This window comes from Anguilla anguilla, chromosome 11 (genome assembly GCF_013347855.1).
Source record: "Anguilla anguilla isolate fAngAng1 chromosome 11, fAngAng1.pri, whole genome shotgun sequence".
NCBI lineage: Eukaryota > Metazoa > Chordata > Actinopteri > Anguilliformes > Anguillidae > Anguilla > Anguilla anguilla.
In genome coordinates this window covers 14,039,281-14,059,663 of record NC_049211.1, presented here as the reverse complement: position 1 = coordinate 14,059,663, position 20,383 = coordinate 14,039,281, and the positions used below count along the sequence as shown (strand labels likewise).

General features: G+C 44.3%; 1 protein-coding gene across 3 annotated transcripts in view; it reads left to right on the top strand.

Annotated features, from left to right (window-relative positions):
- Positions 1 to 10,968, top strand: part of soga1 (suppressor of glucose, autophagy associated 1) — a 43,164-nt gene extending 32,196 nt beyond the window's left edge. For all 3 annotated transcript variants that reach the window (XM_035381705.1, XM_035381704.1, XM_035381703.1), the window contains exons 10-14: positions 113 to 280; positions 3,250 to 3,504; positions 5,035 to 5,105; positions 5,206 to 6,610; positions 6,972 to 10,968. In XM_035381705.1, coding sequence (XP_035237596.1) covers positions 113 to 280; positions 3,250 to 3,504; positions 5,035 to 5,105; positions 5,206 to 6,610; positions 6,972 to 7,130 — 2,058 coding nt within the window. In that variant the 3' untranslated portion in view covers positions 7,131 to 10,968. The remainder of the gene's footprint in view (positions 1 to 112; positions 281 to 3,249; positions 3,505 to 5,034; positions 5,106 to 5,205; positions 6,611 to 6,971) is intronic.
- Positions 10,969 to 20,383: the final 9,415 nt, after the last annotated feature.

Here is a 20,383-nt window from a genome sequence, read left to right as displayed (position 1 = left end):
TCCCTAGAGAATGGTTAAAGCCAACAGGAACCGCGCCCACTGTTTCCAATGTAGAATGATGAATGATGAAAGTTAACAGAAACCCCTCCCCGTGTCCGCCATAATCCTCCAGACTAGCGGTGTGAGCAGCACCCTGGCGGACCTGAAGGGGGCGCTGCAGGACCTGAGCGCTGAGATGCGGGAGGAGCGCCAGGGCTCACAGGAGCTCACCCAGCAGTTCGCCCGTGCCAAGGCCTCCTGGGAAGTGGAGCGGACCGAACTCAAAAGTCACATCACACAGGTGAGCTTCTTCTCCCTTTATATGTTCACAGTGTACATCGTTAAACCAGTAAACCATTTGCCATTTTTCAAAGTGAAATGTCCCGCAGCTGACATTTATTCACTTCTTAATGAAAGCATGATTCTCCACCCTTAAATTGTTTATACAGTTTACATTTGCAATGCCGTCAAGGGACTAATTTTGGAAATTAGCTTTAGCTATGACGTGCATAAAATGCATTGGTCGCTGCCCTTGGAACTGCTAAAGTTCTTTGTACTTGTTCTTTTTAAATAATAAAATAAAGGTGAGCTGTTTTGTCCTACGAGCTGTTCCATCACATATACAGACCATAACTCATATGTCTGTAGAGGTTTACATGCATTCCACATTCACTCAGTATTAGCGTATAACAGTAAAGTCATTACATTAGCATAACTCTTTTTTTGCAAACAGTGTTCATTTTACCCCAATACACTCCCCTGCCAGGTATGTATCTTTAACAGATATTTATGTTTTGTTTTCTGAGTTTAAAGACATGCACTGTAACACTACCGATAAAATATGTTCAGAGAGATGGTAGATAGCTCATTCCCTCCATTCCACAAGGCAGTGCCCCTTCTATAGCCCATTCACAATGTTCATTTAAGTTAAATGGCAATGCAACTTAATGCATATTGAATAATTTTAGAGTTAATCACTTGACATCCTTTAATATCGCGTAATGGTAGTTTTAAGTGTGGATACATCTACAACTTATTTCATTCTCTGCTTTTTGCTTGCCATTAAGCCTCCTGTGGACTTCTCAGAAATGCGCCGACATTGAAGGATGGCTTTAATATCTGCTCCTCTAAGCCACCAAGTTAGGTTGCAGTAATGAGTTTAATCAGGGGTGGGGTGACACACTGAATGGAGCTGTTCTCTGTTCAAAGCTAGATAACAGGGCACGGGCAGTGGGGGCTGGGGGGCTGGGGGGGCTGTGTTTTATTTGAGCTGTCAGATAGCTGTCTTAAAGGCCAGCGCTAAATGCCCGCCAGTGAACGGTGCCCCAGCAGGGCGCCGCCACAACACGGGAGAAATTTACAGCAGCAGACTGGGCTCTATGTCAAACCTCCCCCCCCCCTTCCTGGCACCCACCTCACAGTTTTGCTTTTTGTTTCTGAGGAGGGCTTTGTTGTGCCAAGAGAAATAAAGAGAGAGCGAGAGAGAGAGAGAGAAAGAGAGAGAGAGAGAGAGCGAGAGAGAGAAAATGAGGGTTATTATAGTTGCCATTTGATGCTGTTTAGATGTCACTGCTTTGTCACAATGTCATTTACCTTTTTATTGTAAACAAGTGTCAGGGAACCTGAGATTAATTTTGTTCCTGGCTGAAATGCACTGAGGCCATGACGGCATATTTAAAAGGGAGCTGAAATGTGTGCTACACTGAGGTTATGCACAGCTAAGTGAGATCAATTTGTCATTGTATAATTAATTGTGGCTTCTGTACCAAAAAGGGGATTTAAAATATAAATATGATATGCTGAGCTGTCTAGAATATGTGCATGATTTTAGAATGACCTCTTCTCTTGAATACAGGTTGATATCTTCCTGCTAAATATCCCATCTGGATTCTTATCACAACATTTTGAAGCCATTTATCGTCTCACATAAGACCTCTGCAGAATTACATATTTTCTACTTTCTGAGATTACATCTGTACTTTATTAAACCTACAAGTGGCATCTTGCCTGTTCAATGGCTTGTGGGTATATGTTGGTGTATAACCAAAGCACATGACAGACATGGAAGTAATATGTCTTGACTGTCAACAGCATCATCTACTTCAATATGGGCTATGGAAATTGTGCCCCTTTTTTATAGCATTGTGCAAGTGACCACGTGCCATAACATAAATGTGAGTTAGAGTTATGAGTTTTATGCAGCTACATGTGCCCATTTAATGACTATAAATTCTGATTAAGTCATTATCTCAAACTACAGAATGCTGTGTTTCTAGATCATTTGAATGCACCGTTAAAAATGCATGGCTTAATTGATGTGTTCGGCATTTAATTTTTCCACTGAGCTGTAGAGGACCAAAACCTGCTGTCATTCTTATACAGGACTGATGGGCCACTGCCAAGGAAATGCCTCTAATAAAGTGTTGAAGCCTGATAAATACTAATGACCTGACCAAGGGAGGGGTGGGTACTGAGGGGGGTGGCTCACGTTCCATGGTTGCTGTGTGTACTTCTTGTGCCACAGAAACCAAGGAATATTTGTCATCCAATGGCCTCCACTGTGCCAGATAACACATCGTTGGTTAGTTAGTTAGTTAGCATTTGAGAAAGTGCCTTTCATTTTGCCTTAGTCTAAAAAAAATCCTTTCTAAATAGGAAATAAAATTTGATATTCCCATATAATGTTTAGCCAAAGTTGCAACTGTTACCCTCTGTATCAAAATAAACCTGGTTTCAGAGTTTCTCAGAACAGATAAGTGACTGAAAAGGCAGTGTTCACCATCTGTAAACAGGATCATGCAAAGCCCTACAAATACAAACATATCTACACTTCTTAATTCCTAGCCTCTCTACATAATATATGGACTGTGCATATGAGTCATCTGTCGTACTCATTAAATCTCCCAGACACTGGCACTGGGTATGATTTGCCTACTGTGTCATGGAAATGAGCAGACTTCCTGTCTAACTGAGGAAGACTCAAGTCTGCACGGCAGATGTATGCCTGCGACACAATCCCTCCTGCTGGCTGAATTCTACCTGTGACACAGCTATCCTGCATGTGGACCATAGACATGCTTTGGCTGGTCTAGAGAGGAAAGGGGGGAAAAGTGTAAAAAGGGCATTAAAACCATGCAGTCATAATGTTTCATTCTCCGTGTATCTGTCTGCGTGCGGATGCATGAACGAGACTGTGGTTCCATACGTTATCTGCACACACGCATGTCCATAAACCTCACAGAATGCTTTTTCCTCCGCTCCTCACCCCAGCTGGAGTCCAAGGCTGGGAAAGCAGGCGCGGGCGTGGCCGGGGAGAAGGAGGCTCTGGACCTGAAAGCGGCGCTGAAGAGGGAGCGCGAGGAGCACCAGCACCTCCTGGCGGACTCCTACGCCGCCGTCATGGACCTGACCAAACAGCTGCAGATCGGCGAGCGCAACTGGAGCCGCGAGAGGCTGGAGCTGCTGGAGCGCTTCAACCAGGAGCGCGGGCAGTGGGAGCAGCGGCTGCTGGACGCCCAGAGCAAGGTGAGCTCGGCCAGGGTCAGGGGTCAGGGGTCAGGGGTCAAGGGCTGAGACACTTCTCCATCTGCTCTCTTTCTCCTCCCTCTTGTGTCATTACTCTTAATGCCGTCGGCTTTTCTCTGCTGTGTACACCTGTTCTGTTTTTGTTTCTCTATCACCATCGCTTCTTCATTTTTTAAATTCTTTGCCTTCTTACTGTGTAGGCCGGGGTTTCCCTTTGTGCCTCTAAATTATCTTAGTTTTGGGAAGGGAATGGAATTTCCAACTGCATAGCAGGGGATATGTCATCAGGAAAGACCCTGTGGTGTCGTCATTCTGTAACATGTAGCTGGTGGTTTCGTCTCCCTTGCAGTCGTAGACTTTGTGACTTCCGGAGTGGGAAGTTAGTAGCAGCCGACGCAGTGGTGACAGCTGTATTTAGGCTAATCTCTCAGTTGTTGCTGTGGGGGATTAGAGCCTGCAGGAAGTCTACGTATCTCTAGAGCATACCTCTGAATGAGAGCACACTGGGTTCTCTCTCGATTGAGGCCAGAAATGAGTCAGCTAGTATGTGTCAGCTCTGCAGGGTCAGAGAGGAAGAGGAATGCGTATGTTTCCTAAGCAAGGATGTTCCCTGCACATATGGCGAACATCTGCCAGCTCGAAACAGCACTCTATAAATGAGCAAAATGCCTGCACTGGTTTTCTGAAATTCACGAAAGAGTCAATTTGTCAAGCACATGGTGTTCGAGGATCTCTGAAACATATTCCCACTGTTCCTCTTTCTTTCAGCTATCATACCATATATATGTCACAAGCTATGGAGGTCTTATCTGCCTTTCATATGACCCCATTGGAAAGGTCAGACAGGCCTTGCACTGAATTCAGACTCTGCAGACTCCTTTTTTCCTGTTGCTTTATGTCACAATCAGCTGTAATCAGCGCTGTTTTCCTGTGCAGGTCCGTGGAAATGGCCTTGCCCAGTTTGGCTGGCCTGTATCTTTGCTTGGCTTTAGTTCAATCCCCTTCAGACTAACGCCTGTTCCTGAAAAACAGGAAAGTTTGGGTTGCATGGCAATCCTGCCTTTCTGGCCTTCAGGTCAGACCACTCTGCCCCACCCCCCCCCACCCCCCCAAACAAACACAAAGACTTTCTGCAGTTTACTCCGCTCCAGAAAACCTCAAAACAAATGAAATAACGAGGCCGGGCACAAGAGACGCTTCTCAGAGCCAGAGGTCAACAAGATGGAAGAGATGGACGAGGCCGAGATTGAGTCTGAATGCTTCTTTAGTGCACTGTGAGCATCAGTTAAAGACAAGCATGTGTTTGCCTCGAAATGCACTGCAAACAAAGCTGGTGTTGTCCTGTTCATTACATGGAAGCAGCGGAATTTATGATTCATGTGGTGGGAAAATGGGTTCCCCAGTCAGAAACATTGTTTCTGTGTGCCGTCATGCAGGCCTGAAGGCTGTGGCATCCAATGTAAACAGTTGTACTCAGAATTATTTGGTATGCAAATGAACCGTCTTGACTAACATTAAGATTCCTTACAGTCTCTGCATGAGAAATCACCCGAAAAAGAGAATCCCTCCAGCACCGATGCAAACAGAATAAACTTACAGGGGTAAGATACCAGTTTCTTGAAAAATGCTCCGAAAATCTATGCTCATTATGCATGTTTAAAATTGTAAATACATTTTGAAATATTTTTGTTTTCTTTGTAGGACCAAATCCATTCCTTCCGTGTCAGATTTTGAGAGTCTTCTGGATGCCTGCCCCTTGTTTCCGGGTCAGGAAGTCGATGGGACCAACGACAAGGCCGCCCGGGGCACGCTGCTGGCGCGCACTGACCTGGGCGAACTGAGCAAGAAGAACTGGAAGTACCTGACCAACGAGATGGCCTTGCTGGAGAAGGGCGACCCTTTCAAGACCTGGGACTGCCCCACCATGAGCAGCAGCTTCCCGGGCCTGGACCTCAGCCAGGCATGTGCCCAGAGGAGCTACACGGCCCCCGACAAGACGGGCATCCGGATCTACTACAGCCCGCCCACCATGCGGCGCATGGAGCGGCGGCAGCAGGAGGCGGAGCCGGGGTATGGCGCGGGCGCCGGGGTCCCGGAGGACGCCGACTCCGGCACCTACGACAGGTGGCTGTGCAAGTTCTCGCAGCAGCACCGGGACCTGCTGGAGAACGGGTCGGCGGCCGCCGCCGCCTCGGCCGGCCTCCCCCCACCCTTCCACGGCCTGGAGATGTCGGGCAACCTGAGCGACGACATGAAGGAGATGACCAACTGCGTGCGGCAGGCCATCCGCTCCAGCTCCCTGGAGAGGAAGTGCAAAGACACGGCCAGCCAGACGGTGGGCGTGGCCAACGCCGGGACGCAGACGGCGCAGTACGTCAGCGTGGGGCTCCAGACGGAAGGGCCCCGAGGGGCCGGCCTGCACGCCAAGAGCTGGGCCCCCCGGGTCTCCTCGCTGGCGTCGGCCCGCACCCGGCAGATCTCCACCTCCCTGGAGAAGGTGCACAGCCGCATCGAGAGGCCCTGCTGCTCGCCCAAGTACGGCTCCCCCAAGCTGCAGCGCCGGGTGTCCGCCTCGTCCTCCAAGCTGGACGGCTCCAAGGACCGCAGCCTGTGGAACCTGCACCACCGCGGGCAGAACGGCTCGGCCTGGGCCCGCTCCACCACCACGCGGGACAGCCCGGTGCTCAGCGGCCTCAACGACGGCCTGTCCAGCCTCTTCAGCGTGGTGGAGCACTCCGGCAGCGTGGAGTCGCTCTGGAAGGCCGAGGCCGGCGTCAGCCCCTGTGGCGGCAAGGCCGCCGGCAAGCCCAGCGCCGAGCCCGGCGCGCACAAGTACGGCATCGTCCAGGAGTTCTTGCGCAACGTGTGCGGCCGGGCGCCGACCCCCGTGCTGGGCGGGGCGGGGGAGAGGCCGCCCAAGGACGTCGGCAGCACGGCAGACGAGGTCAAGCCGGAGTGCCCCGCCGTCGCCACTTTGGTCAACAGCGACAACGTCACCAAGATCGTCAACAAGAGGTTCATGAAGCAGAGCCTGAGGGAGGAGCCAGGCCAGCCCAACAAGGACCCGAACGCCAGAGACACAAACATGAGCACCAGTCCACTGGAGGTGAGTCTCCACCCATCGTTATCTTACTTGCTTCAACTGTTTAGTTCTTAAAAAGCCTACCATGCTATACTCCTTCAGTTTACAAATAAAAATTAGTATTGTAAGATATACTTTATTGTTCCTTCACATAGATATTTGCTACAGCACAAGATATTGAAACAGTTAAATGTAAAAAGTTTTTTAAAAAACACACTATTCACAAAACTGTGTAGGAAAATGCGAGAGCAAGCATGAGTATGTATATAAACACCAGGTTATCCATCTGTTATTCTGACATAATCACACCACACATTTAGAAATAGTAAGTGCTGTCTGTCGTGGGCAGAGTGAATAGATGCATTAATGGCCTCTGTCCCTCCAGGACGCGGCGTGTGACTGCGCGTCCCAGTCGCTGACCTCCTGCTTCGCGCGGCCCTCGCGCACCGCCACGCGCCACTCCCTGGGCCAGTGCCGGCTGCGCCCGCCGCAGGAGCCCTCCTCCACGCCGGAGAAGGAGAAGGAGGAACCCGTCCCCGAGTGACCTCCGCACACTGCCACACTCGCAGCCACGCAAACCCCCGGGGTGGGGAGGAGAGGCGCTGAGGGACCCCCTCCCGGAACTCTAACCCAACAGCACACTCAATGCCAAGGAAATACAGGACTCCCCGGGATTCCTCCGGGACCACCACTGGCTACCAGCAGAAAGCAACAAAGCCCCACTTTCATACATAGCAGAAGAGGAACACTGCAGGGAACGCCTCTTTTTTACCGTAAACTTACTGCGTTTGCAGTATTCTAACATTGTAAACACCTATTTGTTTCTATAGATTTGCACAGAAAAAAACTAGTCTCTCGTTATCCTGGATCTACAGTACTGTACAGGCTCTCATTGTGAAGACGTAAGCAAAACTAGAAGATTCTTTTTTATTCGGACGCTAGTCAGTCTCTGTACCATCCCGTGTTGGCCGCCTCTGTCTTCGTAAGGAGGGGGAGCTGCTCTTGATGAATGAATGATGGCAATTCAGAGGAGGGCAGCCCAGTTGTGACAGAAACTGTTCAGCCACACGAATCAGAGACCTCATTCTGCTCCCATTCACATCCATTTAACTATCCTGGAGCTGGTTGTGCAGCAACATTTTAAAACGCTGAGCTGAACTAGGCCAGCTCAGATTTTCACCCTGCCTACACATGTAGGTTACGTTGAACCACTTGCTGATATTGAATTCTTGTCAAATGAAACTTCTGTTTTACAATTGAAAACTGCCTAAACAAACGTTCTTTAGTTCTTTTTTGATAAATGATTTTAGTTGGATCGAGGATGTTGTATTGATTAGGATGCAAAGATTGTATGTCTGAATCAGTTTTAGCAGGTGAAAGTCATTCACATGTTGAAACTGTTTTAAATCCCCATGAGTTTCAGTAGATAGCATACTGATCACATGACCTTGTGTAGGTCTAGGTGTGAGACTGCTCCACTTCTATTTGCTCTTGAAAAGATCCATCAACAGAAATTATTCCCTGCCAGGATCTGAAGGTCACTCTTTTATAAAAGCACCAACCAAATGACTTCATAGTAATAACAGTGATGTCCATTTTCTACTTTTCAGAGAGAACCTTTCCTTGGACTTTTTAATACTACCCGTTTATGCGTGTGCGCACGTGCGTGCATGAATGTCTGCGTACAGCCTTCTCCTAGCATTCCAGAATGCACTTGCAGTGTTCTCTGTAAAGGTCATTCATCCCACCCGCTGTTTTATAACTAGATCGTTGGCTGTGCCCTCTTTCCATGCCCCGTTCTCTCCTACGGGAACAGCATTCCATGGGGGAGAGAATTTTCATCTTCCTCACAAAACAATTCTGCCTGGAACTTCAGTGCAACTGAACACCACAGAACTAATACAGAAAATATTCATTAGTTGTAGCATAAAGTGAAAATAGATATCTAGGACCCACCCCCACCCCCCAACTCCCATTTTGGTAAAGGTCCATGTCTTGCTTTCTCATGCCTGTGAGATCAGGACAGCACACTTCAACCTCACGTAACTTGAAGGCCAAGGCTTTTCACCACAAGCAAAGAGGATAAAATACTTCAATACTTTATGTCATTAAGGACTTGTGGTATGACTACATTTATTGACTACTTTTAATTTCTTAATTTAAAAAAATGTCTGAAAAGCTAAAGTTTCTGTTCTTTTGATAACAAGGGATTTATTTTTATTTAAATTATTGGTATTTTTTTAAAGACGTGTCTGTCTGTATCTTCAGTCTTGATGGTGCTGGACAAACAGTGTAAGTTTCACTATGTTATAAGTGCTTTTAAATGGCTCAGAAACAGCTTTTTAAAAAAATACGTCCGCTGTTTCAATGCTAGCACGCAAAAACATGGATTGTGGGTCTGGAGTACTTCTTTGCAGATGCCTTAAACAGGAGCATATTACCGATGTCACTGCAGCCTATGCTCCGTATGTAGGAAATTTCTGTAACTTACATGTACTTTCTCATGCTAAAGTGAGGTTATTGGTTATCAGGGTGTAATAAGTGAATTAGAGGTCAATGTCTAATTCAGTTACGACACCACAAAGGACAGACCTATGGGAAAGAAATGCCAGTGTGAATGGGATGAAGAGGATCCCCCTGCCCTACAGCTGCTGTCTCTCCCCATGGCTACCTCTCCGATCCTGCACCTTGACAAGTGTACGCAGCCTATTGACTGAAACAGGTTTCATTTCTTTAGAGGGTCATGTGAGTGCCTTTGTTAAAATTTGTCTTATTGGTTGGAAGTTCCTAATACAACCACCCAGGCTGGTAGGCTCTGACCATACTCAAATAGAACAGGACCTAGCTGCGAACAGCACAGAATTGGACCGCAGGTAGCACGATCGGAACCCTTGGGCGTGACACTTACTGAATGTTCTCCCACATATTCCCTGGCTCAATAAAGTGCTGAAAACAAAAGTGATGTAACATGTAACATGTAACAGCTTGAAAAGTGGAAATGTCGACATTAATCTTCACATGGTTCTCCAGTCATCCTCTAGAAGCAGAAAATGAACAGGGAGCTGCACCTACAAAGAAAGTTATTTGAATATTATTATTATTATTATTATTATTATTATTATGCTGCTGCTGTTTTAACCAATTTCCACACTTCAGGTTTTCCTTTCATGTTTCATGTTTTGTGGACTAGGGGACTTACAAATAGAAACATCTTTCTACTGGGGCAGTTACCTGTTCTGTTTGTTAGGTATAGTGTTGCCCCGCCCATTTCAGGAAATGCAGCACTCCTATTCAATGCCACGGCCAAATCAGCGCAACTATACTCAGCTGTGCAGCCATCATCGCTCTCACTTCAGGAAATCTGTAAAAGTACGCACAAACCAAATTATTCAATTCAATTAATGGGCACAGTCAAAACAGCTCTCCAAAGGGATGCCTCTGCGGATAAGCCAGGTCCGGTGCCCAGCAGAGTCTTGAGATAATGATGTCTCTGTCTCAGCATGTTACTCACAGCGGCCATTGGGTCAGATCAAGGTCAGGTTGCCATTCTCAGACTAGAAGGCAGTTGCAGTCAGTCCGTCTCACCTCTTGGATCTCAGATCACGATTACAGGTCCAGATCTCTGTATCTCATCTGCCAATAAGTTCTTTGGTTCGCTCGTGCGTTTTGATCGTAGATTTCTGAGACATAGATTACAGCCAATCTGATTTCTCCATCTCTCTGTCTATCTCCTGTGCCTCGCTGCATTACAGACACTGAATGTGTCTCCTGATCTGGAAAGATCTCCCTAGCCCTCCCCACACAGGCCTGTCACTCCCCTGTGTGGTTTGTCCGACCAAAGGGGTCATGGGCCCCTCACTCATTCCCTCGCTCATGCCCTGTAATCACACCCTCCACTACATTCCCCTTGCTGAGCATCACAACATGCAGCAATATGTAAATGAACTGTTCTTAGTTTCAACTGTTAATATTTGCTAAATTATTATTATTGCAAAATTGCCTGTGCATTTGTTTTCTTTCTTTTTAATGGGTTGAATTAAAATGAGAGAGAAAGCAAAATAGAAAAAAAATTTTTCCATAATATTGTAACTTGAAAGAAAAAAATGCATATTATTTATACTCTTTCTATCCTTGCATAGAAAAAAAGGATTTTCAAGCCTTGTTCATTGTTGAAGAGGTGACTGTTCCTTTCCCTAGTTAGACATGAACATTTCTGTAAATAGGAGAGTTTGAAAAGTTAATGAAAGGGAAAATGCAATAGAATTTTGTTTGGATTTTTGTGCTGGGAGACAGGTCTTTGTGACCATGAGATTTGTCAGCTCAAATTTCATTGCTTACTGTTTGTCCTTGTTAAAAAAAATAAATGTTTGTTGTAAGCAAAACAGGCCTTTTTGTGATCTTATTATATTTTATTCTATTAAAGTAGAAGGAAAACACACACTCATATTATCTCTTGTAAGAAAAGATCACTCAGAACCACAGCGGAGACTGGACTAATTCCTTTCCATTCATCAAGTCTTTTAAGCAAGAAAAGTTAACCCTCAAAAAAAAAGGAAAAATTTCCCAAATATAGCTTTCGTTTCTATGTTAAACATTGGATATAAACATGATAATGCCTCAGAATTAACTGTATGTAATAATAGTGAAGGCAATCCATTTAATATTTTCAAATATTTAATATTTTCCATCCATGTACTGATATCTTCATACTTTCAAAGGTAAGCAGAACTTCAGAGACTTTGAGAAAAAAATATGTCATGAAGACAATATTTACTGTAAGTACTGCTATTTGTCATGGATTACAGAACCATACATCTTTTAAAAATTATTATAAAATGTAGATAATGTAGTAACACATAAAATGTATTATTATTATTATAATTATTATTATTATTACTTTTTTATGGTTCCTAAGACCTATGGTGACACTTTTGGGGAAAAAACAGATTTCACGTCAATAGGGTTTTTATTTCCAAGCTATAGTAAGTGTGTGATATTTAGGTTCCTTTGGGGAAATCTTCCCCTATAAGACTGGTCTGTTATTCTGAACTATTCATATCCAGTTGAAAGTTTACATTACGGAGACAAAACTAACTGCATAGCTCAGGACTTCTGCATAATTATCCTTGTGGCTGTTTTGTATTTCTAAAAGCCTGGTAGCAATGAGTGACTGTGTCTGTGGGATTTTCTAATAGGAATTCAGCCTCTCTTGTTCCCATTGCTCTCCCTTTGCTCTTTTGCTCTCTCTCTCTCTCTCTCTCTCTCTCTCTCTCTCTCTCTCTCCCTGCCAGCTGTCTTGTGCTCACCCTCCACTGTTGCACTGAGACATGAAGATATGATGAAACAGCAGGGAAAGCATTAGGACAGAGCTGGGACAGGAAGGGGGGGGGGGGGAGAGCAGGAGAAGAGGAGTGAGAAAAGGGAAGAGGGTGTGTGATAGAATTTTTTCACTGAGCATATCTACATCGGATGTTTCTCTTCTCAGTGCATGGGGGTCACTGCAAATGATGATGTCAGAGGGTTAGCGGTGGTGTGGAGGAAGGGGGGGCGGGGTTGCGGGGGAAGGCTGTCCTTTTGGCTGCATGCACTGGGAACATCTGGAATTCTCACTGTGCTTTTTTTCCTTTTTTTGAACCAAAATAAGTTTGCATTTGAATCCACTACCGGTTGCTGAACAGGAAATGATCTCATCATGGGAACTTTCAAATAGAGAGAGAAGAGAAAACGCATCCTGCTTAGAGAAACTAGAATGATGTTTAAAGAGACAGAATGCTCATCTAATATATTATGCATGTATATTTATCTTTATTCTCCATACAGGGTCTTTTAAAAAAATTAAACATATTTTCAAACATCAACAATTATTTATTTGAAATATACAAAAATGTATAGTCCCTTACATTCGGTAACAAGAAGTGAGAGTGGCACACAAATTTAAATGGATAATGCTGACAGATGTTATACAGGATAAATACTATTAATGCCATTAAATTTAGTACATGTGGGAAAACAGGAGCAAGATCACAGAGTGCAGGATACAGACTTCCATCTCAGCTTTGCAGTGTCCTTTGATCGGACCTCTTTACATAAATGTCCCATGGGGACTTATAAATACAACAGTAAATTGGTCTAATTGTATATGAATTAGTTAACATTGTAGCAGCTTGACCTCGTACAGTAGTAATTTGTCCAATGGGAGATTTTTGAGGGGATTTTTGATTCCAGATGCACAGGAAGAGACCAGCGATACATTCCTGGGGAGGGAGGGAGAGATAGAGTAAGAGAGAAATGGGGGGAGGGAATTCCCAGCTCCGGGGTCAGATAAGACAGCTTTAACCTGCCTGGCAACGGCCTGATAATATGATTCATTATACACCCGAGCACCTTCTCTCTCTATCCCAGCCTGCTCCTCTCGCATCGCCTCGCCACTTTATCAAAGGAGTCCCAGCGCACCCACAGCATCAGCCTGTGCCTTGCACAACAAACCTCAAACCTTACTCCTCTTAGTGATGGCTCATCACATTCCCCCGCGTCTAATGAAATTATTGACATGATTGCATTTACGTTTGGATCAGGTAGCCGAAGATGAGACTACTGTATGTCCCACACAGTATATTTATGGAATAGTGTCCAAGAGGAATACATTTTGAAAACCGGCAAGTTACATTGTGCAGTGGATTACCATAATCAATCAATTCAAGACAGCACCGGCACTGAATCTTTAACTGACCAGCCTGTCCCTGCACACTGACCCGTGACTACTTTGTCTGTAGTTAACTCCAACCTCTGACAAAGACCACTGTCACTCACTGATGAATCCACAGTGATTCGTTTTTCTTTTCTTGTCCCCCCTGTTGGCTGGAAACCGTGCGTACTTCCAAAGAGTATAGTGAACAGTAGTTAAAAATACACAGTTTTTTTCATATGTACTGAGATGTCTTGAAGGTTATGCAGAATTGTGCAAAAATTAACTTATTCATATGGGATTGCCGATCAAACCTGTCAATGTGATACCATTATATCTACTACAGGTTAATGAAACTAAATGAAAATGTGTATATTTCAGTATATATAACTGAAAAGAATTGTATGCATATGCATGTACATATCAATGTGTGTTATACATAAATATACACATACACAAATGTTCTCCCATACATACACAGATGTAGACCACATATATGCAAGGTAACTGCTTTCACATGTAAGAATAAATTTTCCCCCAAACTGCTGTGACAGCTGCTTTGTGCAGGGAAATACTCCCATGCACATTAATTTTGTTCATGTTCCCATAAGAATGAAATGCAGGATTTTCATTTTTCCTCTTTAATTTTAACAAGAAAATTCTGCGATGTGAAAAACATCAATTACATTCAGATCCCACAGGAGCCTTTATCACCCAGCTCGAAGGCAGCATTCAATCAAGACCACAACCAGGTCTACATACCCAACCAGAAGCACACATCACCCAGGCGTTCACACCTGGGAAGTTACAGTATTTAGTACTGAATCCTTTCCTATACACCACATTCAATACACCACATACACCACATCCCAAACTCTACTCTCTGTGCTTTAAAGCAAACCAACCTCTCCAAGAGTCATGTGTGTCTACTGTTAAGACAAGCCATGGAATGAGATGCCAGTCTATTTCCATCATATGAATCCATGCAAGGGCAACATTCGGTAATCAGTGCCCTGGTCAACCTGCACCATGGGAAAGCATCAGTCAATTTTGAATTATTCCCTGTTTGACTGTCAGACTATATCCACAGTATCTATCTATCCATCTAACTACAGTGTATGTATATCTGTCCATATATCAATCCATCCATCAGTTTGTCATGTTTTCATTTAACTGAAAAGAATAGTATTTTCCTTCTTGCTGACACCAATACGTTTATACCAATTCAGTTTCAGCTGCACCTATTTCCAGCTCCTGAGCTGAAAATGCTACTGCTGTAATGGATGTTTGTTTGAATCTCAGTCCAGTCAATCCAATCACTTTACTAGACTATAACAGTCTGACTACATCAGGACTGCAGTGCTGCTTTTTGCACAAAAACAGGATGCAGCCAATGAGCTCTTTAAATAAAAGTGAAATTGAGCTCAGCACAGAAATCAAGTTCCATTCTTTTCAACATGCACTGAAGTGATCCCGAGATGTTTGCTTAATGGAATTTCAACTGCAATCTTAACAAGGAAGGGCAGGTACTTCCCACAGATCCTGCAGTCACAGCAAAGAAACAATCCAGAAGTAGAGCAGTGGAACGCAGACTCTGTGGGTCTCCTGACCAATCAGAAACCAGTCTGGGAAAGTTCTTCTTGATTTAAAAAGTAAAATAATCATCTTTTTTCTGGTGTTCTGCAAGAATACTTGGAAAAAGTGGCTTCAACACCCAAAAAAAAATAGGTTTTTAAAAACACGTGGAGTTGGCCAGATAAGGTATCAGTAAATCATAAAAACAAACAAACACAAACTTCACAACAAACTTCTTAGGGAGCTTACAGTGTGTCCCACTGTATGTATTACTCTCAAAGTGCATGAATATTACTGTGAAATAAAGTTCTTCGAATTTGAAAAATGACATTTTTATTGCCTTAGGCAACATGTAATCACTTCTTTAATGCACTAGAGAAACACTTGATGGACTTTTCTGTTGTGTTTTGCTCATAATTCTCACAGAAACAAACAACACAACACTAACCCCGGAGAAGAGAAGAATTATATAAGATCTCACTGGATTCAGACTAATGGTGAGCCTTTCAGGTAGCCATGGCGACTGAACCCATCCCATTGGTGTGTAATGAGGCGCTGTCACTGCCAGAGAGGGCCTCTGCCGCTCAGGGATGAGGATCGCATGCGGGATGAAGAGGGGCGGAGACAGGGGTTTGGTGGGTGCGGGGGGGGGAGGCAGCTGGTCATCATCATTTACAGCGCTGTCATGCACTGAAGCAGAATACCACCTGAACACTGCTGCGGCAGGGATTATGACAGCGCCGGGAATGAGTTTCTGTAAAAGACCAATTGATCCTAATAAAGAGCAGTAAAAAAAAAAAAAAGTAATTGAGTGCTCTTCCTATAGAATCCCATGAGCTTCTATGCTTTTAAACATGTATGCAATAGAACTGTTCCAGTTAACACATTAATGTAATTGGTTCACAGGTGGGAAATGGAACATTTTATAAAGCTAGTCAATTTACAATTAAGTGATCTGGCACACAGCATTACCCAAAGAAACTTACAAAAGCGCATCTTACCAGGTAAGCAAACAAATAGCTTGAAATAGGTAAAGTACATTCATCCCAAAGGTGCTCTATTGGATTGAGATCTAGGGATTATGCAGACAACTGGAGTAAAATGTAACCACAGCCATGTTTGTGGAACCAGCTTAAAAAGCTGCATGCTTTGTGACAAATCGTGCCCATTTTAATGTTTGGTCAAACAGCAGCTAAATCTCTTCTCCATGTCTGCATACTTTCTATATTGAGCTGCGGCCATATGATGCGCTGTTTGGAGGAGCAGGCTATTAGCATTAAAGAGCAGGTGTACCTAATAAAGTGGCCACTGAGCGTAAGTGTACGGTTCAAGGTTCATGCCTCAAGACCTGCAATATAAAGGGAGAGAAGGTTTAGTGGGTTAGATCTCAAGCTGGAACTTAAAAATAATTGGTGTTAGAGCAGGGGTCTTCAGCTGGGGTCCTACACAGGGCTGTAGGTATGCTGGATTTTGTTTTTGCCTCAAAATTATCGACTAGTTTAGACTCAGGTGAGGTTAGTTTGTGCAGTTATTTGCTTTAATTGATCAATAAAGTGCTAAGTAACAACAAAAACCAGAATAGCCTGCTGCCTTCCGTAACCAAGGACGAGGATTCCCGATACGCTTCATCTATTCTAAGCCCTCAGGAACCCTACGGAATGGAAAATAACAGGATCTTACCCACAGTAAGTCGATACAGAACAAGGGGGAAAACACTTTGTACCCTTCACACACAGTTTGACATAATCAATTATAAAAAAGCAAATAAATCACTTATTAAAAATGTTGTGCCGTGTACAACTCACGCACAGCATTCCCCAGACAACAATTTAACTTGAGATAATCATAACAATGCCATCTTCATGAACTAGCTGAAATGACATTCTGAGCTTGGCTCTACTTCATGTGTAATTAATAACCAGTTGGGCTTCACAGTACAGTTATCAGCTATATCCCATCTTATCTGTCATATAATGTTAGAGCCTACTCTGAGGGTCGTAAAATGAATGGTGTTTGTAAAAGCTTAAAGAGCACAGGTAATGAAAACATCCACTGAGAATATATGTACTCTCATGATGACTGGGTAGGAATTTGCTCTTTCTATTTATAATTTTAACACCTTCACCAGGCCTTTCTCATTGGGCTTACCACTTCTAACACTGACCTATTTTCCCCTGAAACAAGAGTCTGTTTTTAGGAAGCCCTGCCACTTCCTTTTTATTTATTTTTTTAGCGGGGACCTCTGGGAAGGATCTGCGCTTTGAAAATGCTGGCAAGGATCCAAGAGCGATCCTTCATATGAAATGATACCATTGCTTTGCTTTCTTTAGACCCTTTCTACTCTCCTCCTCTGGAGATTGCGGGGAATGTGTTAACTGCAAAAGGCAGTGCACCATTTATCGTGGTCAGCACACTACAGGGCTCAAAACACATCTCTCATCATATGTTTGAGTCGTGATGAAAATGCTGCTTCATTTTATGTTTGAACTCTACTTTTAAATGAAACATTTAATTCCATGTGAGGGTAACAAAAATTAATATTTTTGTTGTGTTGCACAATTATTTATAATCGTTTAATGGTTTCCAAAGGACAAACCTTGCTTTATGTTCAAAAACTAGCTGCATGCAGCAAATTTCCCTTGAATTTGCTGCTTGAATCACCAATGCACTGTATGCTGAGTAGGCAAAGTTCCAGGTAGCGTGTACTGCCTGAATGTCATCAGTCCAGTATTTGTGGGGTTACAGCTGAATGATAACAGGTTAGCATAACAGTGGGTCTTAAAAAAAGAAAAATGAAAAAAGGCTGATGGCTGTGCAATGGCAAAGAATTCCATTTGGGGCAGGGTTCAAAATTACGAACTAAGGGACTTCACAAAATTGTCATTGGGTGAATGACTGATGTTTATGTGTGTCTGTGGGGTTTTGGGTGGGGGTTCAATCCCAATCCCCTCATCTCAGCCAAGTTTCTCTTAATGGGAATATAGCTAGGATCAGCATTTTCTCATTAGAAGCATACATTCAGCACTGATGATGGTTAATGTTAAAGACTCCCTCACAGACACCCATAGAAATGTGCCAGAATGTTTAGTACCACTCCTAAGCAGACTCCTTTACGTATACAGAGCAACTCTGAGAAGCCTGCATTCACACCATGCAGGGACAGAGAGAGCGTGTGCTCTGCAGAGTTTGTTCCCTGCTTTTTGAGGCTTTTCTAGGTTAGGGGGGAAAATGAATGTATAAAACAAAGTTCAGCACTGCTTAAATAATTTGTTTGTGAAGCAATTGCATACTATATAACAACATGTATATACACACACACTAACTCTCTTTATCTGTCCACATACAGTATATAGACATAGAAATTTAGCAGCATCTTAAACGGACATGCTGGGTTTGTATGTGACTGAACACATACTGTATATTTATGAAAAAGCCTGCCAGGTGGTCCCTATGTTTTATTCATTGAGGGGTAGGTGGATATGTCCATATTTAGATTGAGAGTATTAAAACATACTTTAAGAACATGATTAAGATTTTATGGCAGCATCCAATCATAATATTCACAGTATCTTATAAGGTAAAATGCACAGCGCCATATATAGTTGCGATTGGTGTAAATCAACGATGGCCCTCAGTAAACACAACAGGAGTTAAATATATAAACAGAACGGTTGCCAAGAGGAAACCCATCAGATGAGAGTGTGTGAGGTGTGAGCCTCTGGTAATGTAAACAAGTTCTCTATTTAGGCATGCACTCCCCCTCACAGCACTGAGCTCTGAGCCACAAAGAGCTTCCAGTGAAAAGAGTCTCTCTTAACAAGATGCACACTCATCCACCCACACACACACACACACACACACACCTCGCAGCCTGGTGAGCCGCGCGCGCACACACACACACAGACATGCCTACATACCTGAACACACACAGAGACATGCGTACATACCTGAACACATACGGCCACACACACACACACACACAAACACACACATGCATACATACCTGCACATACACACACACACACACATACACACACACACAAACACATTCTAAGTACACGCACTAACTGCAAGAGGAAGTGTGAAAATTTACCTCATCAAAGGCAAACTGCCACAGCCAGGAGGCAGAGGGGGATGAGAGAACGCATTTGAAAGGAATCATCACAGACATAAAATACAGAAGAGAGCAGCGTCTCTCGAGGCTGGGCACCACTACACCTCCTCGGAATCAGCTGTCACTCCATCCTCACCCACAGGAGGGCACGTATAGATTTCCATTAAATATATGCTGCGTGTCTACCCTTTTCTGGTATAATACAATCTCTCCTGCAATCAGAGTGCCAGGGAGGCAGGCTTCTGGGTCATACTTCATGTGGAAGTGGGTAAACAGCACCTGCTGAACTCGTTCCCCAACATCCATTTGTATACACGCTGATAACAACCAACGCTCTTCGCTCGTTCAACAACCCCCATCCCAGCACCCTTATCAGCACCACAGCCACCCTCACACACATTTGCGGGCCATTCATTGTCACAGTTAAGGCTACATGGAACAGGACTTGGTTATTTATAAGACGTCGCATTACAAGGAAAGGGGGGAGTGATAGCATTCCTGGAATAAGATTCCTTTAGCCTGGGTGGGGGTGGGGGGGTGGTTGGGACAGGGGCTGTGGGGATGAGATGCGGTGGCTCTTGGAACGCTGGCTCATTGTGGGGATGAGTTTCCTGTTCTTCGGGCTGCTGTGTGTACCCATGCAGAAGCCCCTTCACTGCGGCCCCTGTCAAAGGGAAGATGGTGGCTGACAGAGGGCTCGTATCTCGCCGCAGCAGAGCACGCATCGTGGCAGCTAACAAAGGCCTACATCCTCCTTGTTTAACCTTGAGTCTGTACTCCCCCCCCCAGGAACCCCTCTCCACTCCCACCCCCCATCATTTACACCCTCCCGTGATCACACACTCATGTGTGCATCAGCCCCTTCTCCTCCCCACCCACCACACACACACATGCACACATACTGTACGCACAGGAAACATCATATAAGACAAGGCTAAGCTCCGTTAAGCCAAGAAACGAGGTGTGGAGCCTGTCTTTGCCCTCAGGCGAATAATCCCAAACTTCCTGATTCATCAATCTCTCCTACTGCCCCCCCCCCCCCCCGCCATACAGAGTTCGTCGCATGCCTCATCTGCAGGGACAGAGTCCTGCCTCATCTGGACAGGTAAAGTTAGGCCTGAGTGCTAAGCTGCCAATAGGGTTGACCGAAACAGACTGATTGTGTCTTTCACCCTAAAGCATTAAAAAACAAATTCTTCCTCTGTGCAAGATAAAACCGAAAACACATTGTGTCTAGTTTAATTGCTGAGTGATGAAAGGGTTTATGAGACTTTATTGGTGCAACTATATTGGAGGAATCCAGTTTAATCATGTATCAATTGTAATTAGAGTATGACATCACAGGTTAACCTCAAAGCATTTTGCTTTTCTCCAATCTGGAGCTGTCATTTTCATTATCATTTTTAATAATTTCTCATTTTTA